Here is a 22,871-nt window from a genome sequence, read left to right on the forward strand (position 1 = left end):
TCCTGTTATGTCTGAAGGGAGTTCTCTATGTCTCCTGGATTTGGATGTCTGCTTCCTTCCCCAGATTGGGGAAGTGCTCAGCTATAATTTGTTCAAGTAAACCTTCTGCCCCTTTCTCTCTCTTCTTTTTCTGGAACTCCTATAATATGGATATTATTACCCTTCATTGAATCATTTAGTTCTCTAATTCTCCCCTCATGGTATGGTACTTTTTATCTCTCTTTTTCTCAGCTTCATCATTTTCCATAATTTTGTCTTCTATTTCACTTATTCTCACCTCTGCCTCTTCCAACCTCACTGTCACTGAATCTAGTTTATTCTGCACCTCATTTACAACATTTCTTAATTCGTCATGACTATTTTTCAGTTCCTTGATCTCTGCAGCAATAGATTCTCTGCTAACTTCTATGCTTTTTTCAAGCCCAGTGATTAAACTTATGACTATTATTCTAAATGCTTGATCATATATATTGCTTATATCTGTTTAGAGCAATTCTTTAGCTGTCATTTCTTCTTGGAATTTCTTTTGAGAATTCTTCTGTTTTATCATTTTGGCTAGTTTTCTTTCCCTAATATGTTTTAATAGCTTGTTATGTGTCCTGAACTGGCAAGCACTATGATATTAAAGAGGGGTCATACATCGTCCAAGGCCTGGCCCATCAGGAGGTATTTTTGCAGTGTGTCACATGCTGTCTGTTGTTGTGACTCTGGTTGCCATATCTCCCTACTTGTAGTGGTGGTTTGAACCCTCCATCAGGTGTGCTTTGATTTGTTCATTGAAGTAACCTCGGGAAAAACAATTTTTTTTAAAAAAAAGGGGGTGATGGTGGTGGTGGTGGAAGAAGCCTTATCGCATACAAAGAGAGAAATGACTGGGGCGGGGAAAAATAAAATAAAATAAAATAAAATTGACCAGGCAGAGAAACTATACGGTTTAATCTAGAGAGAGAGGAAAATAAAGAATAAGGAGATACAGAACAGGTGTAAACAGACATATTAAATATGTCTGCTTAAACAAACCAGAATAACCAGACTAGAGAAGGGAAATATAAGAGGAAGAAAAGGAAGAAGAAGAAGAAGAAGAAGAAGAAGAAGAAGAAGAAGAAGAAGAAGAAGAAAAAATATATAGAATTGACCAAGAATTAAATTAAAAAATGCAAAACCCTGGGTGCCTCAGAACCAGTGGCTGCACTGGTCCGGAAGAGGGCTGTCTGATTGGTCAGCATCAATCCCGCTCCAATAGATAGCTAGTTACCATGTGCGGAGGGGTGTGGTTTGGTGTAGGCATCCTGCCTCCACTGTGGGCCCCTTGGTACCCTGAAGCCCCACCTTTTTGGTGATGAGGAAAAAAATGGTGACACCGTCCCCTGAGGTGTCCCCCCTCCCAGACCTGGTGTTCAGGCTGTCCTCACAGTGCTGCGTAGGTGAGAGCAGGTTGCTTCCCCCTGCCCCACTCCACAGTCTCCCACGCCTACTAGGCACTTGACTGGAATTAAAACCCTGATGTCTTAAAAGATCTTGCTCTGCACACCCAGGTTCTGGGGAAGTGCCCTGCCTATAATGGGCCTCTGGCTGGCGGGCGCAGGCAGGGTCCTTTGTCCTTAGAATGGCTATATACCTTACTCCCCCAGCACTCCAGGGAGGGGATTGCTTTCTCCCACTGCGGACTGCCCCTCTGAGCTAGACCAAGCCCAGGCCTAGCTCCCCTCCTCCCAGGCGCATGAACAGGGCAGCCAGTCCCAGGCCCGAGAAAGCCCTGCAGTTAGAAATTGGACCTTTCTCCGTTTTTTTCCGATCTCCAGTCCATGGTTTTTCTCTTGTCCAAATACAATCCTACACTTCCACACCCTCTCTTTCTCTTCCTTTTGTCTCTCCATAAAAGAGGATCCCTCCTCCCTGTGCCTACACCACCTGTTATATCTCTCCCAGTTCACAATCATGCACCTATGGCCTGCCAAGTTGTCCCCGTGGGCCCCTGGAGATGTCTCTGTGACTCTGAAGCCTGGACTCTTGGAATTCCAAGTCCGCTGGCCTCAACACTACTGTGTTTGAGGGAAGAAGGAACTTCAGATCCCCTACTTCTCCACCATGTTGACCACTCTTCTTTTTTATCCAAATCAGTCTTTTGGATCCTATGGATAAATACCCAGTAGTACAATTGCTGGATCACATGGTAGTTCTATTTTTAATTTTTGAGGAAGGTCCATACTGTTTCCCGGAGTGGCTGCACCAGTTTTCAGTCCCACCAACAGTGGGACTTTCTCCTCATCCTTACTAATACCTGTTGTTTCCTGGGTTGTTAACGTCAGCCATTCTGACTGGTGTGAGGTGGTATCTCATTGTAGTTCTGATTTGCATTTCCCAGATGATTCTTTTCTTGTGTCTGTTAGCCATCTTATGTCTTCTTTGGAAAAAGATCTATTCATGACTTCTTCCCATTGTTTAACTGGATTATTTGCTTTTTGGGTGTTGAGTTTAATAAGTTCTTTATAGATTTTGGATACTAACTCTTCATCAGATATGTCATTTGCAAATATCTTCTCTCATTCCAAACATTGTCTTTTACTTTTATTGAGTGCTCCTTCCCTGTGCAGAAGATTTTTATCTGGATGAAGTCCTAATATTTCATTTTTGCTTTTATTCCCCTTGTCTCAGGAGACACGTCTAATAAGAAGTTGCTACAGCTGATGTCAAAGAGGTTGCTGCCTGTGTTGCCCTCTAGGATTCTGATGGTTTCCTGTCTAACATTTAGGCCCCTTATCCATTTTGAATTTATTTTTGTGTATGGTGTAAGAAAGTGGTACAGTTTCATTCTTCTGCATATTGCTGTCCAGTTTTCCCAGCACCATTTGTTGAAGAGACTATCTGTTTTCCATTGGATATTCTTTCATGCTTTATCAAAAATTAGTTGACCATATAATTTTGGGTCCATTGCTGGGTTTTCTATTCTGTTCTCCTGATCTCTGATTCTTTTTCTGTACCAGTACCATACTGTCTTAATCACTACAGGAGTGTAACATAACTTGAAGTCCAAAATTGTGATAGTTCCAGCTCTGCTTTTCTTCTTCAAGATTCTTGTCTATTTGGGGTCTTTTGAGGTTCCATACAAATTTCAGGATTGTTTGTTCTAGCTCTGTGAAAAATGCTGTTGGTATTTTGATAGGGATTGAATTAAAATTGTAGATTGCTATGGGTAATATAAACATATTAACAATATTTGTTCTTTCAATCCATGAGCATGGAGTGATCTTCCATTTCCTTGTGTCATCTTCAATTTCTTTCATCGGTGTTTTACAAAAGTTTTCAGAGTACAGATCTTTTCCCTCTTTGGTTAAGTTTATTCTAAGTTATCTTAGGATTTTTGGTGCAGTTGTAAATGGGATCGATTGCTTGATTTCTCTTCCTGCTACTTTATTATTGGTGTATAGAAATGCAACAGATTTCTCTATGTTGATTTTGTATCCTGCCACTTATTCAATTCATTTATCAGTTCTGGCAATTTTTGGTGGAGTCTTTTTTGTTTTCCATATAGATTATCATGCCATCTGTAAATAGTGAAAGTTGGACTTCTTCCTTGCCTTTTATTATGTTTTGTTGTCTGATTGCTGAGGCTAAGACTTCCAGTACTATGTTAAATAACAATGGTGAGAGTGAACATCCCTATCTTGTTCCTGACCTTACAGGAAAAGCTCTCAGGTTTCCCTTAATGAGGATATTAGCAATGGGTTTTTCATATATGGTCAAATGTTTCTTATCCTATCTTTTATTAATATGGTGTATCATGCTGACTGATTTGCAAGTATGAACCACCCTTGTAGCCCAGGAATAAATCGCACTTGATCATGGTGAATGATTCTTTTAATGTACTATCATTCAGTTTGCTAGTACCTTATGAGAATTTTTTTTATCCATTTCATTTCAATATTGGCCTGTAAATCTCCTTTATACTGGAGTCTTTTGTCGGGTTTTTGATTCAAGTTAATGCTGGCCTGCTGAAATGAGTTTGTAAATTTTCCTTTGTTTTTTATATCTTGGAATGGTTTGAGAGAGTAGGTATTAATCTTCTTTAGATGTCTGGTAGAATTTACCTGTGAAGCCATCTGGCCCCGGACTTTTGTTTGTCCTGAGATTTTTGAATACTGATTCCATTTCTTTGCTGCTAATCAGTTCAAGTTTTCTATTTCTTCCTGTTTCAGTTGTAGTTTATATGTTTCTAAAAGTTTATACATTTCTTCCAGGTTGTCCAATTTGTTGGCATATAATTTTTCATAATATTCTTTTATAAATTTGTTTCTCTGTGGTCTTGGCTGTTATTTCTACTCTCTCATTTGTGATTCTATTTATTTGAGTCTTTTCTTCTTGATAAGTCTGCTAGGGGTTTATCAATTTTTTTAATTATTTCAAGGAACCAGCTCCTGATTTCATCATCTGTTCTATTTTTTTTAGGTTTCTGTATCATTTATGTCTGTTCTAATCGTTACTGTTTTCTTCCTTCTGCTGGCTTTAGGCTTAATTTGTTATTTTTTCTTTAGCTCCTTTAAGTATAAGGATAAGATTTGAGATTATTACTTGAGATTTTTCTTACTTCCAGAGGTAGGCCTGCATTGCCATATACTTCCCTCTTAGGACCACTGGTGCTACATCTAAAATTTTTTGGACTGTTGTGTTTTCATTTTCATTGTTTCCATGTATTTTTTAATTTGTTCTTTGATTTCCTGGTTGACCCATTCATTCTTTAGTAAGATGTTCTTTAACCTTCATGTATTTGTAGTCTTTCCAAATTTTTTATTATGGTTGACTTCAAGTTTCATAGCATGGTGATCAGAAAATATGCATGGTGTGATGTCATTCTTTTAATATTTGTTAAGCCTGATTTGTGACTTAGTATGTGATCTATTCCAGAGAATGTCCCATGTGGACTCAAAAAGAATGTGTATTCTGCTGCTTTGGGATGAAATATTCTGAATATATCTGTTAAGTCCATCTAGCCCATTGTGTCATTCAAAGCCATTGTTTCTCTGTTGATTTTCTGCTTAGATGATCTGCCCATCAGCATAAGTGGAGTGTTAAATTCCCCTACTATTATTGTATTATTATCAATGGATTCATCTATGTTTGCTATTTTTATTGATTGAGTGCTTTCATGTTGGGAGCATGAGATTTACTATTTACTATTATTAGACCTTGTTGGATAGTTCCCTTTATTATGATATAATGCCCTTGTTCATCCCTTGTTACAGTCTTTGGTTTAAAATGTAGTTTGTCTGATATTGCTACTCCAGCTTTCTTTTGACTTTCATTTGCATGACAAATGGTTTTCTAGCCATTCACTTTCAGTCTGCAGGTGTCCTTAGGTCCAAAATGAGTCTCTTGCAGACAGCATATAGATGGATCTTGTTTTTTATCCAGTCTGATACCCTATGTTTTGTGATTATAGCATTTAGTCCATTCACATTCAGAGTAATTATTGAAAAATATATATTTAGTGCCTTTTTATTACTTGTTTTGTCATTAGTTCTGGAGATTTTCTCTGTTCCTTTCCAGTCTTTGTCCCTTTTTGTCTTTCCTTCCCACTCGAAGAGTCCCCTTTGATATTTCTTGCAGGGCTGGATGAGTGGTCACAAGTCCTTTAGTTTTTTGTTTGTCTGGGAAACTCTTTATTCTGAATTATAGCCTTGATGGATGGAGTATTCTTGGCTACAGATTTTTCTCATTCAGCTCATTAAATATATCATGACACTCCCTTCTAGTTTGCCATGTTTCTGAGGAGAGATCTGCAGCTAGAGTTATGTGTCTTCCATTGTAAGTTAGGGACTTCTTTTGCCTTGCTGCTTTTAGGATGTCTTCTTTATCACTATATTTTGCAAATTTAACTACAATATGTCTTGGTGTTAGCCTGCTTTTGTTGATTTTGATGGGAGTTCTCTGTACCTCCTGGATTTGGATTCCAGATTAGGGAAGTTTCCTTCCCCAGATTAGGAAAGTTTTCAGCTTTTATTTCCTCAAATAAGCCTTCTCCTTCTTGTTCAGCTTCATTCTTTTCCATTATTTTATATTCTGTATCACTTACTCATTCCTCTACTTGGTCCTTCCTTGTAGTCATTACATCCAATCTGTTTTGAATTTCAGTTATTCCATTTTTTATTTCTGATTTTTTAAAATTCTTTTCTCTCTGTGGTAAGGGCTTCCCTGATATCATCCATTCTTTTCTCAAGCCCAGTGAGTATGCTTATAATTGATGCTTTAAATTCTCCATCAAGCATATTATAGATAGATAGATAGATAGAGAGATAGAGAGATAATTTCTCTTAGATCTCTGGCTGTGACCTTTCTTGTTCTATCTTTTGGGATGAATTCCTCTGTCTTGTTATTTTGTCTAAGTCTCTTCTTCTGTGTGTTAGAGAAACCTGTTATGCTTCCTGCTCCTGAGAGTAATGGCTTTATGAAGAAAAGGTCATATAGTGCCCAAGAGCTGGCACTTCAGGGAATGTCTCTGGTGTGTTCTGTGTGCACTGTGCTGCTGTGTTTTGGTTGCTCTATCCTTCAGGCCAATCGTCTGCAAAAGGTTTCCTAACCTATAGTGGGGAGTGTTTGGACCCTGACCAGACTGGTGAGTTTTAACTAAGTGTGCTCTAGTCAGCTTGTTAAATGAGACTTGAGGCTACTTCCACTAGAACTGAAGCCTTGTAAAACTGTGTTTGGGAGATGTGGTGCATGCAGGTGTTTCTGCTGGTGTTCTGGGGAAGTAGCCTGCTGCACTGGTTCTTAGGCACCCTTGCCTGAGAAAAGCAGTAGCAGCAGAGCACCGGAGGGTGGGACTTGCAAGTTAGGCAGCCAGTATTGGAGCTGTGCTGTTTATTGAAGCTGGTGAGAGACAGAAGAGGGAAATGGCACCAGCCAGCTCCTCTGTCCTCAGAGAGGGGTCTCCATGCTGCTGCTCTGAGGGAAGGACTCTCGGAAGAGTGAATAATTTCCCCTCCTATGTCCCAGGCATTTTTCAGGTTGCTGTCTTCACACTGTCTCTAGGTTGCTTGCTTGGCTGGAGCTGCACAGTGCAGCTCTATCCCAGCGAAGCTGCTGACTTCTAAAACTCCAAACTTTAGGGGTGTGCTATGGTGGGAGACTGTGCTGGTCTTCTGGGGGAAGGTCTGGCTATGTTGGGATGGATGCAGATTTACCGTGAAGGTCAGTCACATGAGAGCACAGGGACATGAGATTTGAAGCAAGCAGCCTAAATGGCCAGTGTCCATTCAGGTTAGCCCCCCCTCAGCAGGTGTCTCTGCGTTTATGCTGAGGGACAGGTGAGGGAAATGGCACCAACCAACTCTTGTGTCCCTGGAGAGGCATCTCTGTGAGTGCCACCTCTCACAGATGTGTTCCAAGAAGAGGGAACAGTCTCTCCTCTGTGCACCTTTAGGTGATCCTCATATCCAGTTATTTGGAGAGAAATACCTTGTGGTATTTTTGGTGCATTTCAATTTGGGAAACTTGTGCTTTTATTTTTTTGTTTATTTTCCAAGTTTCACTCTGTATTTTTGAGAGAATAAAAAAGCATTTTGTGGGAGGCTAAAATACCATGCTGATACTTTTTACCATTTGATTTCCATCCTCTCCCTTATTCTTACAACATATTCTTCCCTAGGTAAAACTCCATTCCATTTTGGTTCTTGTTCTAATATTTTCTTCTTTCCTTTATCACTACATATCACTGGTTTTCCTCAATTACTCAGCCTGTAAATACGAAAGGACACAAAGCTAAATCTTAAGGCACCTCTCTCTTATCACTCTTTCAGCTTCTTTCAAAATATTCTGTTCATGGTTTTAACTTCCATCAATAAATTGATGGCTCACACATTTCAAATTCCTTGTCCTCTGAGATCAGAACCTGTATAACTGTGTATTTAACTCTGATGACTCAGAATCCCCAAATTAACATAAACTGCCCTTAAGACTTCTCTTTTCCTAAATAATTGCCTTTTTCAATATCTGTTAATAATTGTGATATTTAAAACCCTACAAATAATTCTTCACATCTTTTTCCCTCTCAATCTTAATATATTGTATTAATGAGAATCATCTCCAAAATATTACTATATAGTTGTTCCCTCTGATATATTTTATATTCATTTTAAGGTAATTTTACTATCCATACTGCATAAATCAATTTAAAATGTGTTTTGTTAACATTTATGATACAACTCCAACTCTTGCATTATGATTACATAATCAGGCTCTTTCATACATTCCTGAATCACCGCCTGACTTCTTTCCCTGACTTGTTATGCTTTAGTCTCATTGCATTTTACTTACTTTCCCCAAGGGCTAAAACACTCTTCCTTATAGTCCCAGCCATTTTCTTTTTCATTTTTATCCTTCCCCCAATTTCCTTATTCTAGTCTTTTGAGCTTTTCAATCTACTTGCTATTCGAATATCACTTCATTTGCTGGCCCTGAAAAGTTTTCAACAAGCTCTTTACATGACCAGATTAATTTCCCTCATAACTGTTTCCTCAGGAAAACTTTCCTTTATCAGAAAGTTTCTTCTTCAAATGTATTCCCTATTTATTTATTTCCTTCTTGGCATAAGCTTAGTTTATTCTTTGTTTATTCTTGTGCCTAATTTTTAATTTTTAGACCCTGATAGACTAAGATATTTAGGACATATCGATCTTGTTAACCATTTGTAAGACTAGTACAATCCCTGCAACACAGTGATTACTGTGATGATTATTACATAATATTGTTAGTTGAATGAGTTTCACCTCAAGAGTGTGGTAAACCCCCAGAAAGTAATCATCAACATTCACTTTCTGTGTAACATTGAATGTAGAAATATTAAGCACATTTTCTACAATATGAAATACTCGACTTTAAATAAGCTTAAACAAGCACCTTATGTATTTAATAAAAAATATTCTTACTCAAGTTGTATTGCAAGAGATTATACATTAGTGACTACTACAAACAATTCCCAAAAGAAGACACAGATTTGATAAAAATAAAATCTTACATTGCTTCCGGATTCATTATGCATGTAGTTCCTGGGCAGTAACAATTGTAGATCTCATCGTATGTTAATCCCAGATTAATTCCAAGCAACTGTGCCATAACAACTGAAAATGCATCTAAAGTTATCTGTGGATACTAAATGCAAAACAAAACAAAACAAAACAAAACAGAATTGTTTTTTCTGTTTCTTGACAGGAGCCATTTTTTTTTACCCCCTTGATCTTTTCTTTTTGGCCATATAACCTAAATTCAAATACAAATTTAAGAAACTACTGTGCCAAATATCACTATTTTCTTAGGACTATGGAAAATTAGAAACAAAAATAGGCAAATTTTGTTTTTCTTTTTGGGTTGTAGTATGTTTAATCCAAATAGCACTGATATATAACAAAATAAGATTAATGCTACCATATGGTTTTATTACATATTATAGTTCAATAAGCTTTAACAAAATTTTAGAAGAGAATGCATTGTTTCAGTAACTATATTACTTTTCAATGAACACTTAGAAAAATAAACAGATTCTTAAGGGTTGAATTTGCAATCAGTTTTGACTTCAGAAATATTTTTGGGAGAGAGCCAAATTAATTTTTTTTAAAGACAGAATACAATGACAACTTGCAGGTAGCATTTTTGTCTTCAAAAAAACACTTGGAAAGTAATGATGTCATCAAGACACAAACCCCCAGCAACCGGTAATCTTTTTACCATCTCCAATTTTTCCTTTTTCAGAATACACAGGATGTAGCCTTTTCAGATTGGCTTCTCTCACTAGCCACTACGCATTTTTCTCCATGTCTTCATGGCTTGATGGCTCATTTTTAAAAATTGGACTGTATTCCTTTATATCAATTTACTCCAGTTTGTTTATCCATTCATGTATTAAAGGATATCGTGGTTGCTTCCAATTTTTAACAATTATGAATAAAGCTACTATAAACATTCATATGCAGGTTTTCATGTGAACATAAGTATTCAAGTCATTTGGGAAATGCCAAAGAGGACAACTGCTGGATTATATGGTAAAAAAAAAAAAAAAAAAAAAAAAAAATAGACTAAGCACTTGGATAGACATTTCTCCAGAGATAATATGCAAAAAGCAAAAAGCATATGAAAATATGCTCATATCACTAGTAATCATAGAAGTGCAAATCAAAGCCACAATGAAATATCACTTCATACCAGTTAGGATAGCTGCTATTAAAAAACAAGAACAAAAACAGAAGATAATGTGTTGATAAAGATGTGATTAATATAAAATGTGAACTGTTGGTAGAATTATAAAATGTTTCAATCATCCTAGAAATAAGTATGATGGTTCCTCACAATATGAAAAGTAGACCTACTATATGATGTAGCAAATACCTACTTCTGGGTATATATCCAAAATAATTAAAATCAATATATTGATGAGCTATCTGCACTCCCTATTCATGCAGCATTACTCACAGTAGGCAAGGTATGGAAATAACCTAAGTGTCCATTGACAGATAAATGTATAAAAAATGTCATATATATGTATTTGTATGAATATTATTCAGCCATAAAAAGAATGAAACCCTGCCATTTGCAACAACATAGATGAACTTGGATGAAATTATGCAAAGTGAAATAAGCCAGACACAAAAAGACAAATATTATATGATCTCTCTTATATGTGGAATCTAAAAATGTCATACTCACAGAAACAGAATAGAATGGTGGATTCTGGGGGCTAGATTGGAAATAGGAAGTGGAAAATAGGACCATGTTGGTCAAAAAGTACAAATATTTAAGTAAAATGAAAAGTTCTGGAGATTTGTTTTACAACAATGTGAACTTACCTTAGTACTACTGAATTGTACACTTAAAACTAGCAACAATGGTAGTTTTATGGTATGTGTATTTTACCACAATAGCAAAAGACTTTAAAAATTATAACATTTGAGTTTCAAACCTAACAAAAAAAGCATTTTATAAAAATTTGTCAAAACAGCATGGTAGAAAACTATACATATTTTGTTTCTTGAAGTAGATATTAACTTTTAATACATGAGATAATTACTGAATACATGGGAATAAAATGCATACCAGAGCAATTCCCGCAGCAAACTTTGGATTACATGCCATTCCATGATATGTTGCTCCCACATAATTAAGATGGTTCCTATAACTATAATAAATAATACATTTTCATATAATAAATTTTTTCTTCTGAATAAATGCATTTTAAATTATTACTGACTTAATGACTTTTAAGAATTAAATTTCTCAATAAAGCTTTGTTTAAAAAAATTTTTTTAATGTTTACTTATTTTTAAGAGAGAGAGAGAGACAGAGTCTGAGTGAAGGAGAGGCAGAAAGAGAGAGGGAGACACAGAATCTGAAGCAGCCTCCAGGCTTCAAGCAGGCTCCAGACTTCAAGCAGGCTCCAGACTTCAGCACAGAGCCTGACGCAAGGCTCGAACTCACCTGTCATGAGATCATGACCTGAGCGGAAATCAGACACTTAACCTACTGAGCTACCCAGGTGTCCCTAAAGCTATGTTTCCTACAGTTCCTACAGTTCCTACAGGTTCCTACAGTTCCTACACAGTTCCTACAAAGTTAAGTTCTAAAGTCTACTTTAACATTATATGGTATACAGCTCAAAACCCAGCAGTGCCTAATCCTTCCAAAACATTAATTATCACTGTTGCCATCACTGGATGGATATAGTCCTAAGACGTACAAGCCAAGATAGCTTACTTCCATGATTTGCACATAGTGAACCCCTACAGTATCTAAAAAATGTTGGAATGGAGGACAGGGAGACAAGGAGACAGAATATGCAGTGGACTCATTAAGAAAAAAAAAGATTGGGCACCTGGGTGACTCAGTCGGTTAAGCTTCTGACTTTGGCTCAGGTCATGATCTCACAGTTGGTGGATTCAAGCCCCACATTGGGCTCTGTGCTGACAGCTCAGAGCCTGGAGCCTGCTTCGAATTCTCTGTCTCGCTCTCTCTCTACCCCTCCCCTCCTTGTGCTCTCTCTTTTTCTCTCTCTCTCAAAAATAAACATTAAAAAATTATTTTAAAGAAAAAAGAAAAAAAGAGATAGAATGTAGAAAGTGTCCTTATACATTTCAATCCTTAGTTATTATAGCTCCTGAGTCCCCAAACCTGCCCTTAAATTCCACAGGAAACATCAATAGATTTATAATTCTATTGCATATTATTCAGATGTTCAGAACTGTTTTTCTTATTTCCATCTAAGTAATCAAATAATTAAAACAAAAAAACATATATACTCTTGAAAGAAATAGTGCAAGTAGTTAAATAGCTACTCCTTTGGTCAGTATAGATATACCAGATGGTAACCACATTACTATTTTGATATATTATTTTAACCAGCATTATATACAACTATTCCATTCTGTTAACTAATGTACTTTGTATTTAAAGTTAAAATAATGGTTTCAATTATTTACCTCTGAAAAAATCTTTAAAATCATTGAGGCCCCATGCTTATCTCAAGGTTTTCTGAATTTTCAAGTTTATTACGTTTCCATAGATAAACAGTCTACTCTAATAATGGCTTACTATGACTTAGTGTCTTACATTGTCTTCAGATTTTTATATTTTTCTTTTTGTCAAAATGGTATATATACAATCTTTTTTTTGAGGTGTCTTGTCATAAATGCATAACATTTTGTATATAATATTGATAGCTAACATATTAAATAATTTGATAAACCCTATATCAATGAAAATAAGATACTTACATTAATAAGTATGCCATATCATGGGACCTCTGAAACAAAAATTGTTCTTTCCATGACACAAATCTTTGTAGTACTTCATTAGCATCCCCACTAAGCGAAATCTTATTTTGATCAGACCAGAGCTCCAAAGAAGTTAGCATAACTGTCACTTTAAGCTGGGAAAATATCTGAAAACAGAAGATACATAATATACAGTTTTAGGTTATCATAAATATAACATTACATCTCTATACATAATGCTAATATATATTCAATTTACACTTTTTTGGAGATGAAATCCATTGGTGGATGAAACTCATTGGTAGGACTATACTTTCAAAAAACCTGGAAATGCTACATATACAAATATTACTGCATTAATATGGAATGTTTCTTATTTAAATGAAACATGAATACTTACAGTGTTGATTACACCAACGATATGGACAACTTTCTCAGTTGCAGCTGCTACTTCAGAGCCCATTAAATCAAACTGAAATACAAATTTTGTTTCTTAATCACTAATGAAAATTACTAAACTAACACATTTTAAATGGATACAAAATGTTAAAATAATGCAATGCTCAAGTGAAAGGGAAAAATAGAATTATTATCAAGTGCTTCATAAGTTTTAGGCATAAACCTAGGGACTTTACATATTAGTCAATAACCTTAAAGTAAGAAGATTGTGATTACCTCTTACATATACAGAAAATAGTCAAAAGGATAAGAAGCAGAACTCTTACATATACAGAATGTAAGAGAATGTAACCTAAAGTAAGAAGATTGTGATCATCTCTTACATATACAGAAAATAGTCAAAAGGATAAGAAGCAGAATTCAAGTCTCCAACTAACTAAACTACTGTCTTTTTTTTTCTGCTATAGTATGCTGCCATCATCTGCCTTCATCCAAATAAGATGACATGACTATATATCCTGGATAAGGAGTGTACTTTCTAAACACAGAGCTCTGAGGGCCATAATAGTGAATAATTTCAAGAATATGTCCATTCAAAGAAACAGAAATCATATTTTCTCTAAATGTTTCTAATTATGTGTGCACACATTTGTAGGTGTTAGCTGAAAACATAAAATTGGCAACTTGGTATCTTCAGTAATTTCCAACAAATCTGTACAAGACTACTAACAGAAAATCAAATGTGATGGATAGAGTTCTCTGATATGGCCAAAAGATGTTATCCTCCTAGGTCTTTAAAGACTATTTATGGGGCACCTGAGTGTCTCAGTTGGTTAAGTGTCTGATTTTGGCTCAGGTCATGATCTCATGGCCCTTGAGTTTGAGCCCCGCTTCGGGCTTTGTGCTGACAGCTCAGAGCCTGGAGCTTGCTTTGGATTCTGTGTCTCCCTCTCTCTATGCCCTTCCCCTGCTTGTGCTCTGTCTCTCTCCCTCTCTCTGTCTCAAAAATAAATATCATTAAAAATTTTTTTAATAAAATGAAAACTATTTATACTTTGCTATTTCTCTGTATATAACCTTTCACAATAAATGATACTGTATATTTACACAATGCAGCATGGGTGGTATGAGTGAAGGTGACTGATCCTTTGCATAACTGAAAATATGAAAAGCAAGACAAAGGAAATAAAAAATATGAGTATGGAAATAAAACCATATATGTCAATAATCACAAATTATCAACAGACCAAATAGTAGGCAAATGACAGAGACTATTAAAATCTACTATATGCAAATTAAAACAAAAACCTCTAAATTATAAGTACATAGAGATATTAAGAGTCAAAGCATGAAAATATATACAAGTAAAATAATAGACAAAAAGTGTATGTTAAATGATAGTTATATTACTTAATATAACAGTTACATTAATATGAAAAAACAAAGCAAAAAATGGACATAATAATTATCACAATGCATTGATAAAAATATTCAATTACCAAGAAACATGAAAGCATTTTAAATTTGACTATAACTAATAGCATAGCAACAAAATGTATAAAATAAAATTTAACAAAATTACAAATAGAAATTGACTATCATAGGAATTTTTACATAGTTCTCTTAATCATTCATAGATCAAGCAGACAAATTAACAGTAAACACAAGAGTTTTCAAAGGCAGAGATTATCTGAACAGAGAAAAAAAAAGACCTATCAATATTCTGTTTACAAAGCTATACTTCAAAATTTAAGACAGATAAACCAAACATAAAAGAAGAAATACTAATCATAGCATATTTTAAGGAACTCTTGGAATTTTTTGTAGTTGTTTTGGGGTTTCTTTGTTTTGTTTTGCATGTCATTTGCATTGAAAATGCCTTCTGTTCTTATTGGAATAGTAAGAGTAACCAGCTAAATGGAGAAAGAAAAAAAGGCTATTTAGATTTAATTAGCAGCCCTTGGGGGCACTATGCTTATCTCCTCCTTTGGAAAAAGCTAGATAAATATCAGATCATTCTGAACACCCAAGAAATCTATCTGAGGACCTTCAGACCAAACTGCCTGACTAGGGAGAGAAGAGACCATATTGTGTAGGGTAGGAGGTGCAGAGATGTGATTTGGCGGGGACAGAATCATGGGTGCTGCAGAGGGGAAGGATCCCTGATTTCAGAGAGAGAGAGGAGAGAAAGAGAGAGAGACAGACAGACACACAGAGACAGACAGAGAGAGACAGAGAGAGAGAGAGAGAGCTCTAATGGAAATAGAATCAGTCTTTTCAATACAGCTTTTAAAACTCGCCACACTCTGAACAAGGTCCAAACACTCCCACTGCAGGCAAGGAAAAGCTCTGCCAAGAAATGAACGGAAGGAAAGGGCAACCAAACACAGCAGCAAAGTGCACACATCATATGCCAGAAACACTTCCTGAAGCATCAGGCCCTGGACAGTAAATGACCTCTTCTTAATAAAGCGATTACTTCCAGGAGCAGGAAACATAAGAGGCTTTCCTAACACACAGGATAAGACAGACCTAGACAAAATGCCAAGATGGAGGAATACATCCCAAAAGAAAGAACAAGAAAAGGTCATGATCAGGGATCTAATTGAAACAGATATAAATAACATGTCTGACTCAGAATTTAAAAACAACAGTCATAGGATACCAGCTAGGCTTGAGAAAAGCATAAAAGACACAGGGAGTCCTTTCTATAGAGATAAAAGATCTAAAAACTTCAGAATGAAATAAAAAATACTGTAACTGATGTGAAACCAACTGGATGTAATAAGCACAAGGATGGAAGAATCAGAGAAAAGAACAAATGATGAAACATGAAATTATGGAAAATAATGAAGCTGAAAATAAGAGGGAAAGAAAGGTGCTGGATCATGAATGTAGACTTGGGAACTCAGTGACTTCTTAAAGGATAGTAACATTGGTATCATAGGAGCCCACAAGAAAAAGAAGAAACTATATGGTCAACTAATCTTAGACAAAGCAGGAAAGTATATCCAACAGGGGGGAAAAACAATCTCTTCAACAAATGGTGTTGTGTAAAATGAACAGCAACAAGCAGAGGAATGAAACTGGACCACTTTCTTACACCCTACACAAAACTAAATATATAATGGAAGAAAGATCTAAATGTGAGACAAGAAACCATCAAAATCCTAGAGGAGATTTGTATATACATCTTTATCCATTAATAAATAATGAATGCTTGGTCTCTTTCCATAACTTGGCTATTAATGGATGCTTGGTCTCTTTCCATAACTTGGCTATTGTTCACATATATATTCATATATATTACATATATATATATATTGTTCACATATATATGTATATATGTGTATATATATATGTATATATATATATGTATGTATATGTATATACATATATACATATATATATACATATATATATATACACACTCAGCCATAAAAAAGAATGAAATCTTGCCATTTGCAACCTGTAGATGGAGCTAGAGTGTATTATGCTAATCAAAATAAGTCAGAGAAAAACAAATACCATATAATTTCACTCATATGTGAAATTTAAAAAACAAAAAACAAGAGATGACCATAGGGGAAAGGCAAACTATAAAAGAGACACTTAAGCATGGAGAACAAACTGAAGGTTGCTGGAGGGGAGCTAGGTAGGAGATGGGTTAGATGGGTGATGGGTATTTAAGGAGGGCACTTTTTGTGATGAGCACTGGGCATTATATAAGTGATGAATCACTAACTTCTACCCCTGAAACTAATATTACATTATATGTTAACTAACTAGAATTTAAATAATAATTTGAATCATTAAAACAAAATGAAAAAAGTTCCCAAAGGGCATTAGCTAGTAAATCAGATTAAATTATATTAAATATTTTATTAATTGGATATTGTGAACATCAAAATTAAATTGAAGTAATATATTTCATTAATAAGTGGGAAATAAAGCATTATAAATTAATTTACAAAATAGCATATCTAAAACAAGGTATATGAACACATACAAATATGCATGTACACATTAAAAACAGGATGTGTGTATATGATTTATCACCTGGTAATAAAACTATATGTGCTTTTTTATTATTTATTTATTTTGTCTATCTATTCTTTACAGTAAGTTACTGATTTTTAAAAATTATTTAAATATTTCCTTTTATGACATTATGACACTCACTGAGACACTTTACGCAAAAATATCAGTGATAATGGACAAATCTGATCTTTTAACTTTTTACTCATATGACTTTACTCAAACTGATTACATAAACAAAAATTTCCATAACTAAACAAATATTCCTATGAATAAACCTCATTTTTGAAATACGAAACTTCCACTAGAGAACTCAAGCAATTGTACACATAATCTTATAAAAGATAATATTTAACAAGGATCTCCAACTGAGTAATAAAATAGCTTGTTTTAAAATGGAAACTTACTTAAGGAAAAGAGTTTGCCACAATTTGGAGCAGATTCAGAAATTTCTATAGCTAGCTGTAATCCAACAGATTTAGTGTAGTAGAACCCTTCCATACATTCATATCTATACATTATTGCTAGAATTCTATAATGATTTGGAAATCAACATCATAAATATTGGTCCCCATATGTCAATGTAAAACCAATAGACAACATTTTTTTTCTGTCTTGCTATACAGAGATACATAATGTGAACAGAGGATAATACCTGTATTGCAACCAAGGGAAGTTTCTTTTTCATATTCCCTTTGAATTTAAACATAAGACAAAGATATGATGAAATATATCAGTAATACGTACCAAGGCTTTATCCATAATGATTTGAATTTTCAGAATTCTTTTCAATAGCTCAACATCTGATTTTTTCTGTGAAACAGAGGACATCAGTTAAATAAAACATTTTTTTAATTCTTATATTGTTTGTAATCATCATCTACATTATATACAAATATATATACATATATATATAGACATACATACACAAAGAGAGGTATAGGTACATATAAATACAGATTCATCAAGATATAAATAATAGGAAAATAAAAGAATAAATGCCCACTGAATAAATAAGCAGGTGAGATTCCAAATACAAATTCTAGGAACAAATCAGAAGCTTTTACCTATATTCTTAATCATTAGAATCCTCGAAAAGCTACCAGAGAAACCATGTTTCTTTCCTCTTAAAACCTTCCTCCAAGACCCTCCCTCTGCAACCTTCAAACTAAATAAATCCCCATCAATTTTACACCAGATGTTTGCCTCTATTTTCTCATTATTTTTATTATCTATATTAACTTGTGGCTACACTCAATAGAATGCATCCATTTTTAGAATACAGTTATATGAATTAGTACTAATGTAAATATCCATGTAATAATTTCCATAAGTAAGATAAACAAAATTTCTATCATGTTCTTCAGTCAATTGCCCACATGGCTCAAGGCAAGCAATAATCTGATTTTCTCACCACAGGGTAGAGAATTTCATGTAACTGGAATCATATGATGTGTACTTTTATATTGGACTTCTTTCATGGAGAATTCACCCATGTTGTTGTGATTGTTAGTAATTCATCAGTTCTTATTACTAAGTAGTGCACCATTTTAGGAATACACCACAACTTTTTCATACATTTACCTGTTGATGATGTGAAAGGTGAAATAAAACGGAGTCACTTACATCAAGGGGTTTTAAAATGAAACTGGGAGGCCATTAAGGAGGTGGGCCTTATGTACCTCCTCACTGGATGGAACCACAAATTTCTGAGTTGGATCCAAACTTAAATATTCCAAGGAGTCTGCACAAACATCTGCAACTTGCTACAGTAACAAACTTTTGCTTAGTGACAGCCTTAGCAGCCAATTATGTTTAGCCAAGTTTAGTTTTCTGCCAACAACAGCCAAAATCTTTGTAAACAACATATGCAAGCATCCCCTTTCACCTTTAAAATAAAACCTTCACTTTTGTTCCCTAGGGGACAATTGGATTGCTACCCAAATCTGTAGTCACCAAATTGCATTTCTGAGACCCCAAATAAATGCTTTTGTTTTATTTCAGCTCCTTTCTCAGTTGACAATGATAATTTGGATTATTTAGCCATTTTAGCTAATTTTTTTTTATTTTTTTAATGTTTATTTATTTTTGAGAGACAGAGTGTGAGTGGGGGAGGGGCAGAGAGAGAGAGAGAAAGACACAGAATCCGAAGCAGGCTCCAGACTCTGAACCATCAGCACAGAGCCTGACGTGGGGCTGGACTCGCAAGCCATGAGATCATGACCTGAGCCGAAGTCGGATGCTCAACCGACTGAACAACCCAGGTGCCCCCCATTTTAGCTATTATAAACAAAGCTGCTATGAATATCCATGCACAGATCTTTGTGCAGTTAGCTATATTCTTTCATTGTTCTTGGTAAATATCTGAAGATGGAATACTTGAGTTATGTGATAATTGTGAGTGTGTAAAGTAAATACAAAAGTGCCAGATTGCTTTCTAAAGTAGTTTGATCATTCTGCATTTTCACCCAGAATAAGAGTCCCAATTGCTCTTCATTTTTGCCTATATTTGATATTGTCTTTTCCATCATTTCCATATATTGGTGTGTGCTGATATCTTATCGAGGTTTTAATTGGCAGTTCCCTGATGCTTAATGTAAAACAGCTTTTCACATGTTTATGGCTCATTAATTTGGTTTCTCCTAAGTTCCCTACTAGAAATTTTATGTTTTGATATTTAAGCCAATGCTCTAATTCAGTTTTTTAAATAAGAGTCAAGATTCATTTTATTCCATATGGATGTCCAGTCTTCTAGCAGCATTTAATGCAGACCTCATTCTTTAACCTTTTAAAGTCCCCAGCACCTTTGTGGAAAATCAATCTGCCATTAGTATGTGGGTCTACTTCTGACCTATTCTGTTCCACTGATCTATATGTCTATGCTTACACCAATCACGGTATATATCTCTATAGCAGGGGTCAGCAAACTATAACCCAAGGTATGGCCAGCTGTTTTGTAAAAAATATCTTATTCGAATAAAGCCACACCCATTTGTTTATACGTTGTTTATGCTGCTTTCATGCTACAAAGGTAGAGTGAGGTAGCTGCAATAGATCATATACCTCACGAGCCTAAAATATATACTACCTAGCCCTTAAAAAAAAACAGAGGTAATGTAAGTCCTCTATTTTGTTCTTATTTTTATTTATTTTTTAAATGTTTATTTATTTTTGGGAGACAGAGAGACAGAGAGCGAGTGGGGGAGGGGCAAAGAGAGCTGTCAGCACAGAGCCTGAAGCCGGCTCCAACTCAAGAGCTGTGAGATCATGACCTGAACCGAATTCGGACACTTAACCGACTGAGCCACCCAGGCGGCCCTATTTTGCTCTTCTTTTTAAAACTGTGTGACTATTCTAGGATCTTTGCATGTCCTTATGAATTTGAGAACGAATTTTCACAAAAATGTTTTCTGGAATTTTGATTGGGATTACACTGAATCTACAGATCAATTAGGGGGAAATGAACATCTTAACAACATCAATATCTTTGTTTCCTGTGACTTTGCTAGACTCTCTTACATTCCTGATAGCTTTGGTAGAGTTTCTTTGTGATCTCCTATATACAGAGTTAGGTCACTAAAAACATAAGGTTATTTTTTCCTTTAAAAAATGTATGCCATTTATTATTTTTTTTCTTATTGTAGTATCCAGAAACTCCAATAAAATGTTGACTGAAAGTAGAGAAGGCAGACATCCTTGAATTATTCCTAATTTTAGGGGCTGTTTAGTCAGTTCAGGCTGTAACAAATATACCACAGGCTAGGTGGCTTAAACAACAAACACATATTTCTCACAGTCCTAGAGGCTGGGAAGTTCAAGATCAAGGCACCAGCAGAGGTGGTATCTGGTGAGACCACTCTTCCTAGTTTGGAAATGGCCATCTTCCTTTTATATGCTCACACAACAGAGCAGAGAGAGAGATCCATGTCTCTTAATTTTTAATAAAAGCATTAATCCCATCATGAGAGCCTTACACTCACCACCTAATTTAACCCCAATTATTTTTCAAAGGCCTCAACCTCCTAATACCATCTTACTGGGGGTTAGAGTTTTAACATATGAATTTGGGGATAGAGCATGCAGCCCATAAGAGGGGCAAAACATTCTATCACTTAGGATTCATTATGTTAGGTAGATACTTATAGATGTTCTTTATCAGGTCAAAGAAGTTTTCTATTCCTAGTTTTTATCATGAATGGATACTGAATTTTGCCAAATGATTTTTCTGGAACTACTGATATGGATTTCTTCATAAATATGTTAAATTGTTTTATTCAATTCCTATATTCCTGTACTGATTTAAGTAATAATACCTCAAAGTCCCATAGATACTATAGTCAGAATTTTTGAAAATAAAAATGTCTTTATACCATAATGGCAACTCGACTGGGTAGAAGAACATTGGGATATTGTCAATTTCCTAAGTAAACCATTCTCTACACTCCTTGTATAGACATTCCTGACTATCTTACAGCACTTAATTTTGGCAAAGGCTAAAACAGTCTGAGTTTTTCCACCTTTGTGGCTGGCTTTCTTTGATGCCAAATTCCTATAGAATTATTCATTATTTATATAGTCCAACATATTAACCATATTATATCTTGGGGTTGTCAGTTTTTATCAGGGTTTCTTGAGATAATTTTCAAATTCAGGACTCTTCTATTCAACAAAGTTTTATTCTTTACTAACTTGGAATACTTTGGGTGCTATTTAATTCATGAATGACAATTGTAATTATCTTTAATTTCTATTATCAGTCTTTCATATTCATACTCCATTAGCCAGGATTCCCCAGAAAAACAGAATAGGATGTGTGTATATATAAACATTTATTATAATTTATTATAATTAGATTTATTATAAGGAATTGGCTCACTTAATTATAGAGGCTGGCAAGTCCAAAATCTACAGAATGGGCCAGTAGGCTAGAAATCCAGGGACAGCTGATGCTACATTTCCAATCTGAAGGCAGTTAGCTGAATGATTCTGTGGGATGGTCCATCCTTTTGTCCTAGTCAGGACATCAACTGATTGGATGAGGTCCATCCAAATATGAAGGGCATTTCAACTGATTTAGATGTTAATCCTGTTCAAAAACACCCTCACAGAAACACCCACAAAACTTGACCAACTATCTGATCAATATGTCCCAGTCAAGTTGACACATAAAATTCACCATTACACATTCTAGGTTTTTCTCTACCATTGTTTATATATAATAAACAATGCTTTCTATTCTCTTAAACCTGACTGTAATCTCACAGTGTCTATTCTCTTATTTGTTAGTCTTATTATCAATGTCTTTCATTTTTAAAATAGCTTTTTCTCTTACATTTACTTCCTGAGCACTTCCAAGGATTTTTTAAACAGACTATATAAAGGTAGGCTCTTAGCGTACTACATACCATATCTCTGGGGTCATGGTCATATTATCTGGGTTTGAATTTTAATGCTACATGTTACCAGAGAATTTCCTAGGAAAATAATTTAAACTCTATAAATCTGTATCCTAATCTGAAAAAGGGGGTAACAGTACCAACTTTTAGAATTGTTGAAAAAATTGGAAAGATAGGATATATGTAAAGCTCTTAAAACAATATGTGGCACCTATGAGGCAGTACATGAATATAAACTAGAAGTTTTTTCATTCACTTTGGATTTTGTGTTTTTCCACCTTACATT

The 22,871-nt window shown here is 35.1% G+C and overlaps 1 protein-coding gene across 1 annotated transcript in view; it reads right to left on the bottom strand.

Annotated features, from left to right (window-relative positions):
* LOC109262290 (A disintegrin and metallopeptidase domain 3-like) overlaps window positions 1-22,871 on the bottom strand; it is a 134,562-nt gene that overhangs the window by 65,702 nt on the left and 45,989 nt on the right. The window contains exons 7-11 of the mRNA XM_019440717.2: window positions 17,937-18,002; window positions 13,153-13,224; window positions 12,753-12,919; window positions 11,080-11,161; window positions 9,011-9,144 (exon numbers count right to left, since the gene is read on the bottom strand). Coding sequence (XP_019296262.2) covers window positions 9,011-9,144; window positions 11,080-11,161; window positions 12,753-12,919; window positions 13,153-13,224; window positions 17,937-18,002 — 521 coding nt within the window. The remainder of the gene's footprint in view (window positions 1-9,010; window positions 9,145-11,079; window positions 11,162-12,752; window positions 12,920-13,152; window positions 13,225-17,936; window positions 18,003-22,871) is intronic.

This window comes from Panthera pardus, unplaced genomic scaffold (assembly GCF_024362965.1).
Source record: "Panthera pardus isolate Hobbes unplaced genomic scaffold, ASM2436296v1 HiC_scaffold_13, whole genome shotgun sequence".
NCBI lineage: Eukaryota > Metazoa > Chordata > Mammalia > Carnivora > Felidae > Panthera > Panthera pardus.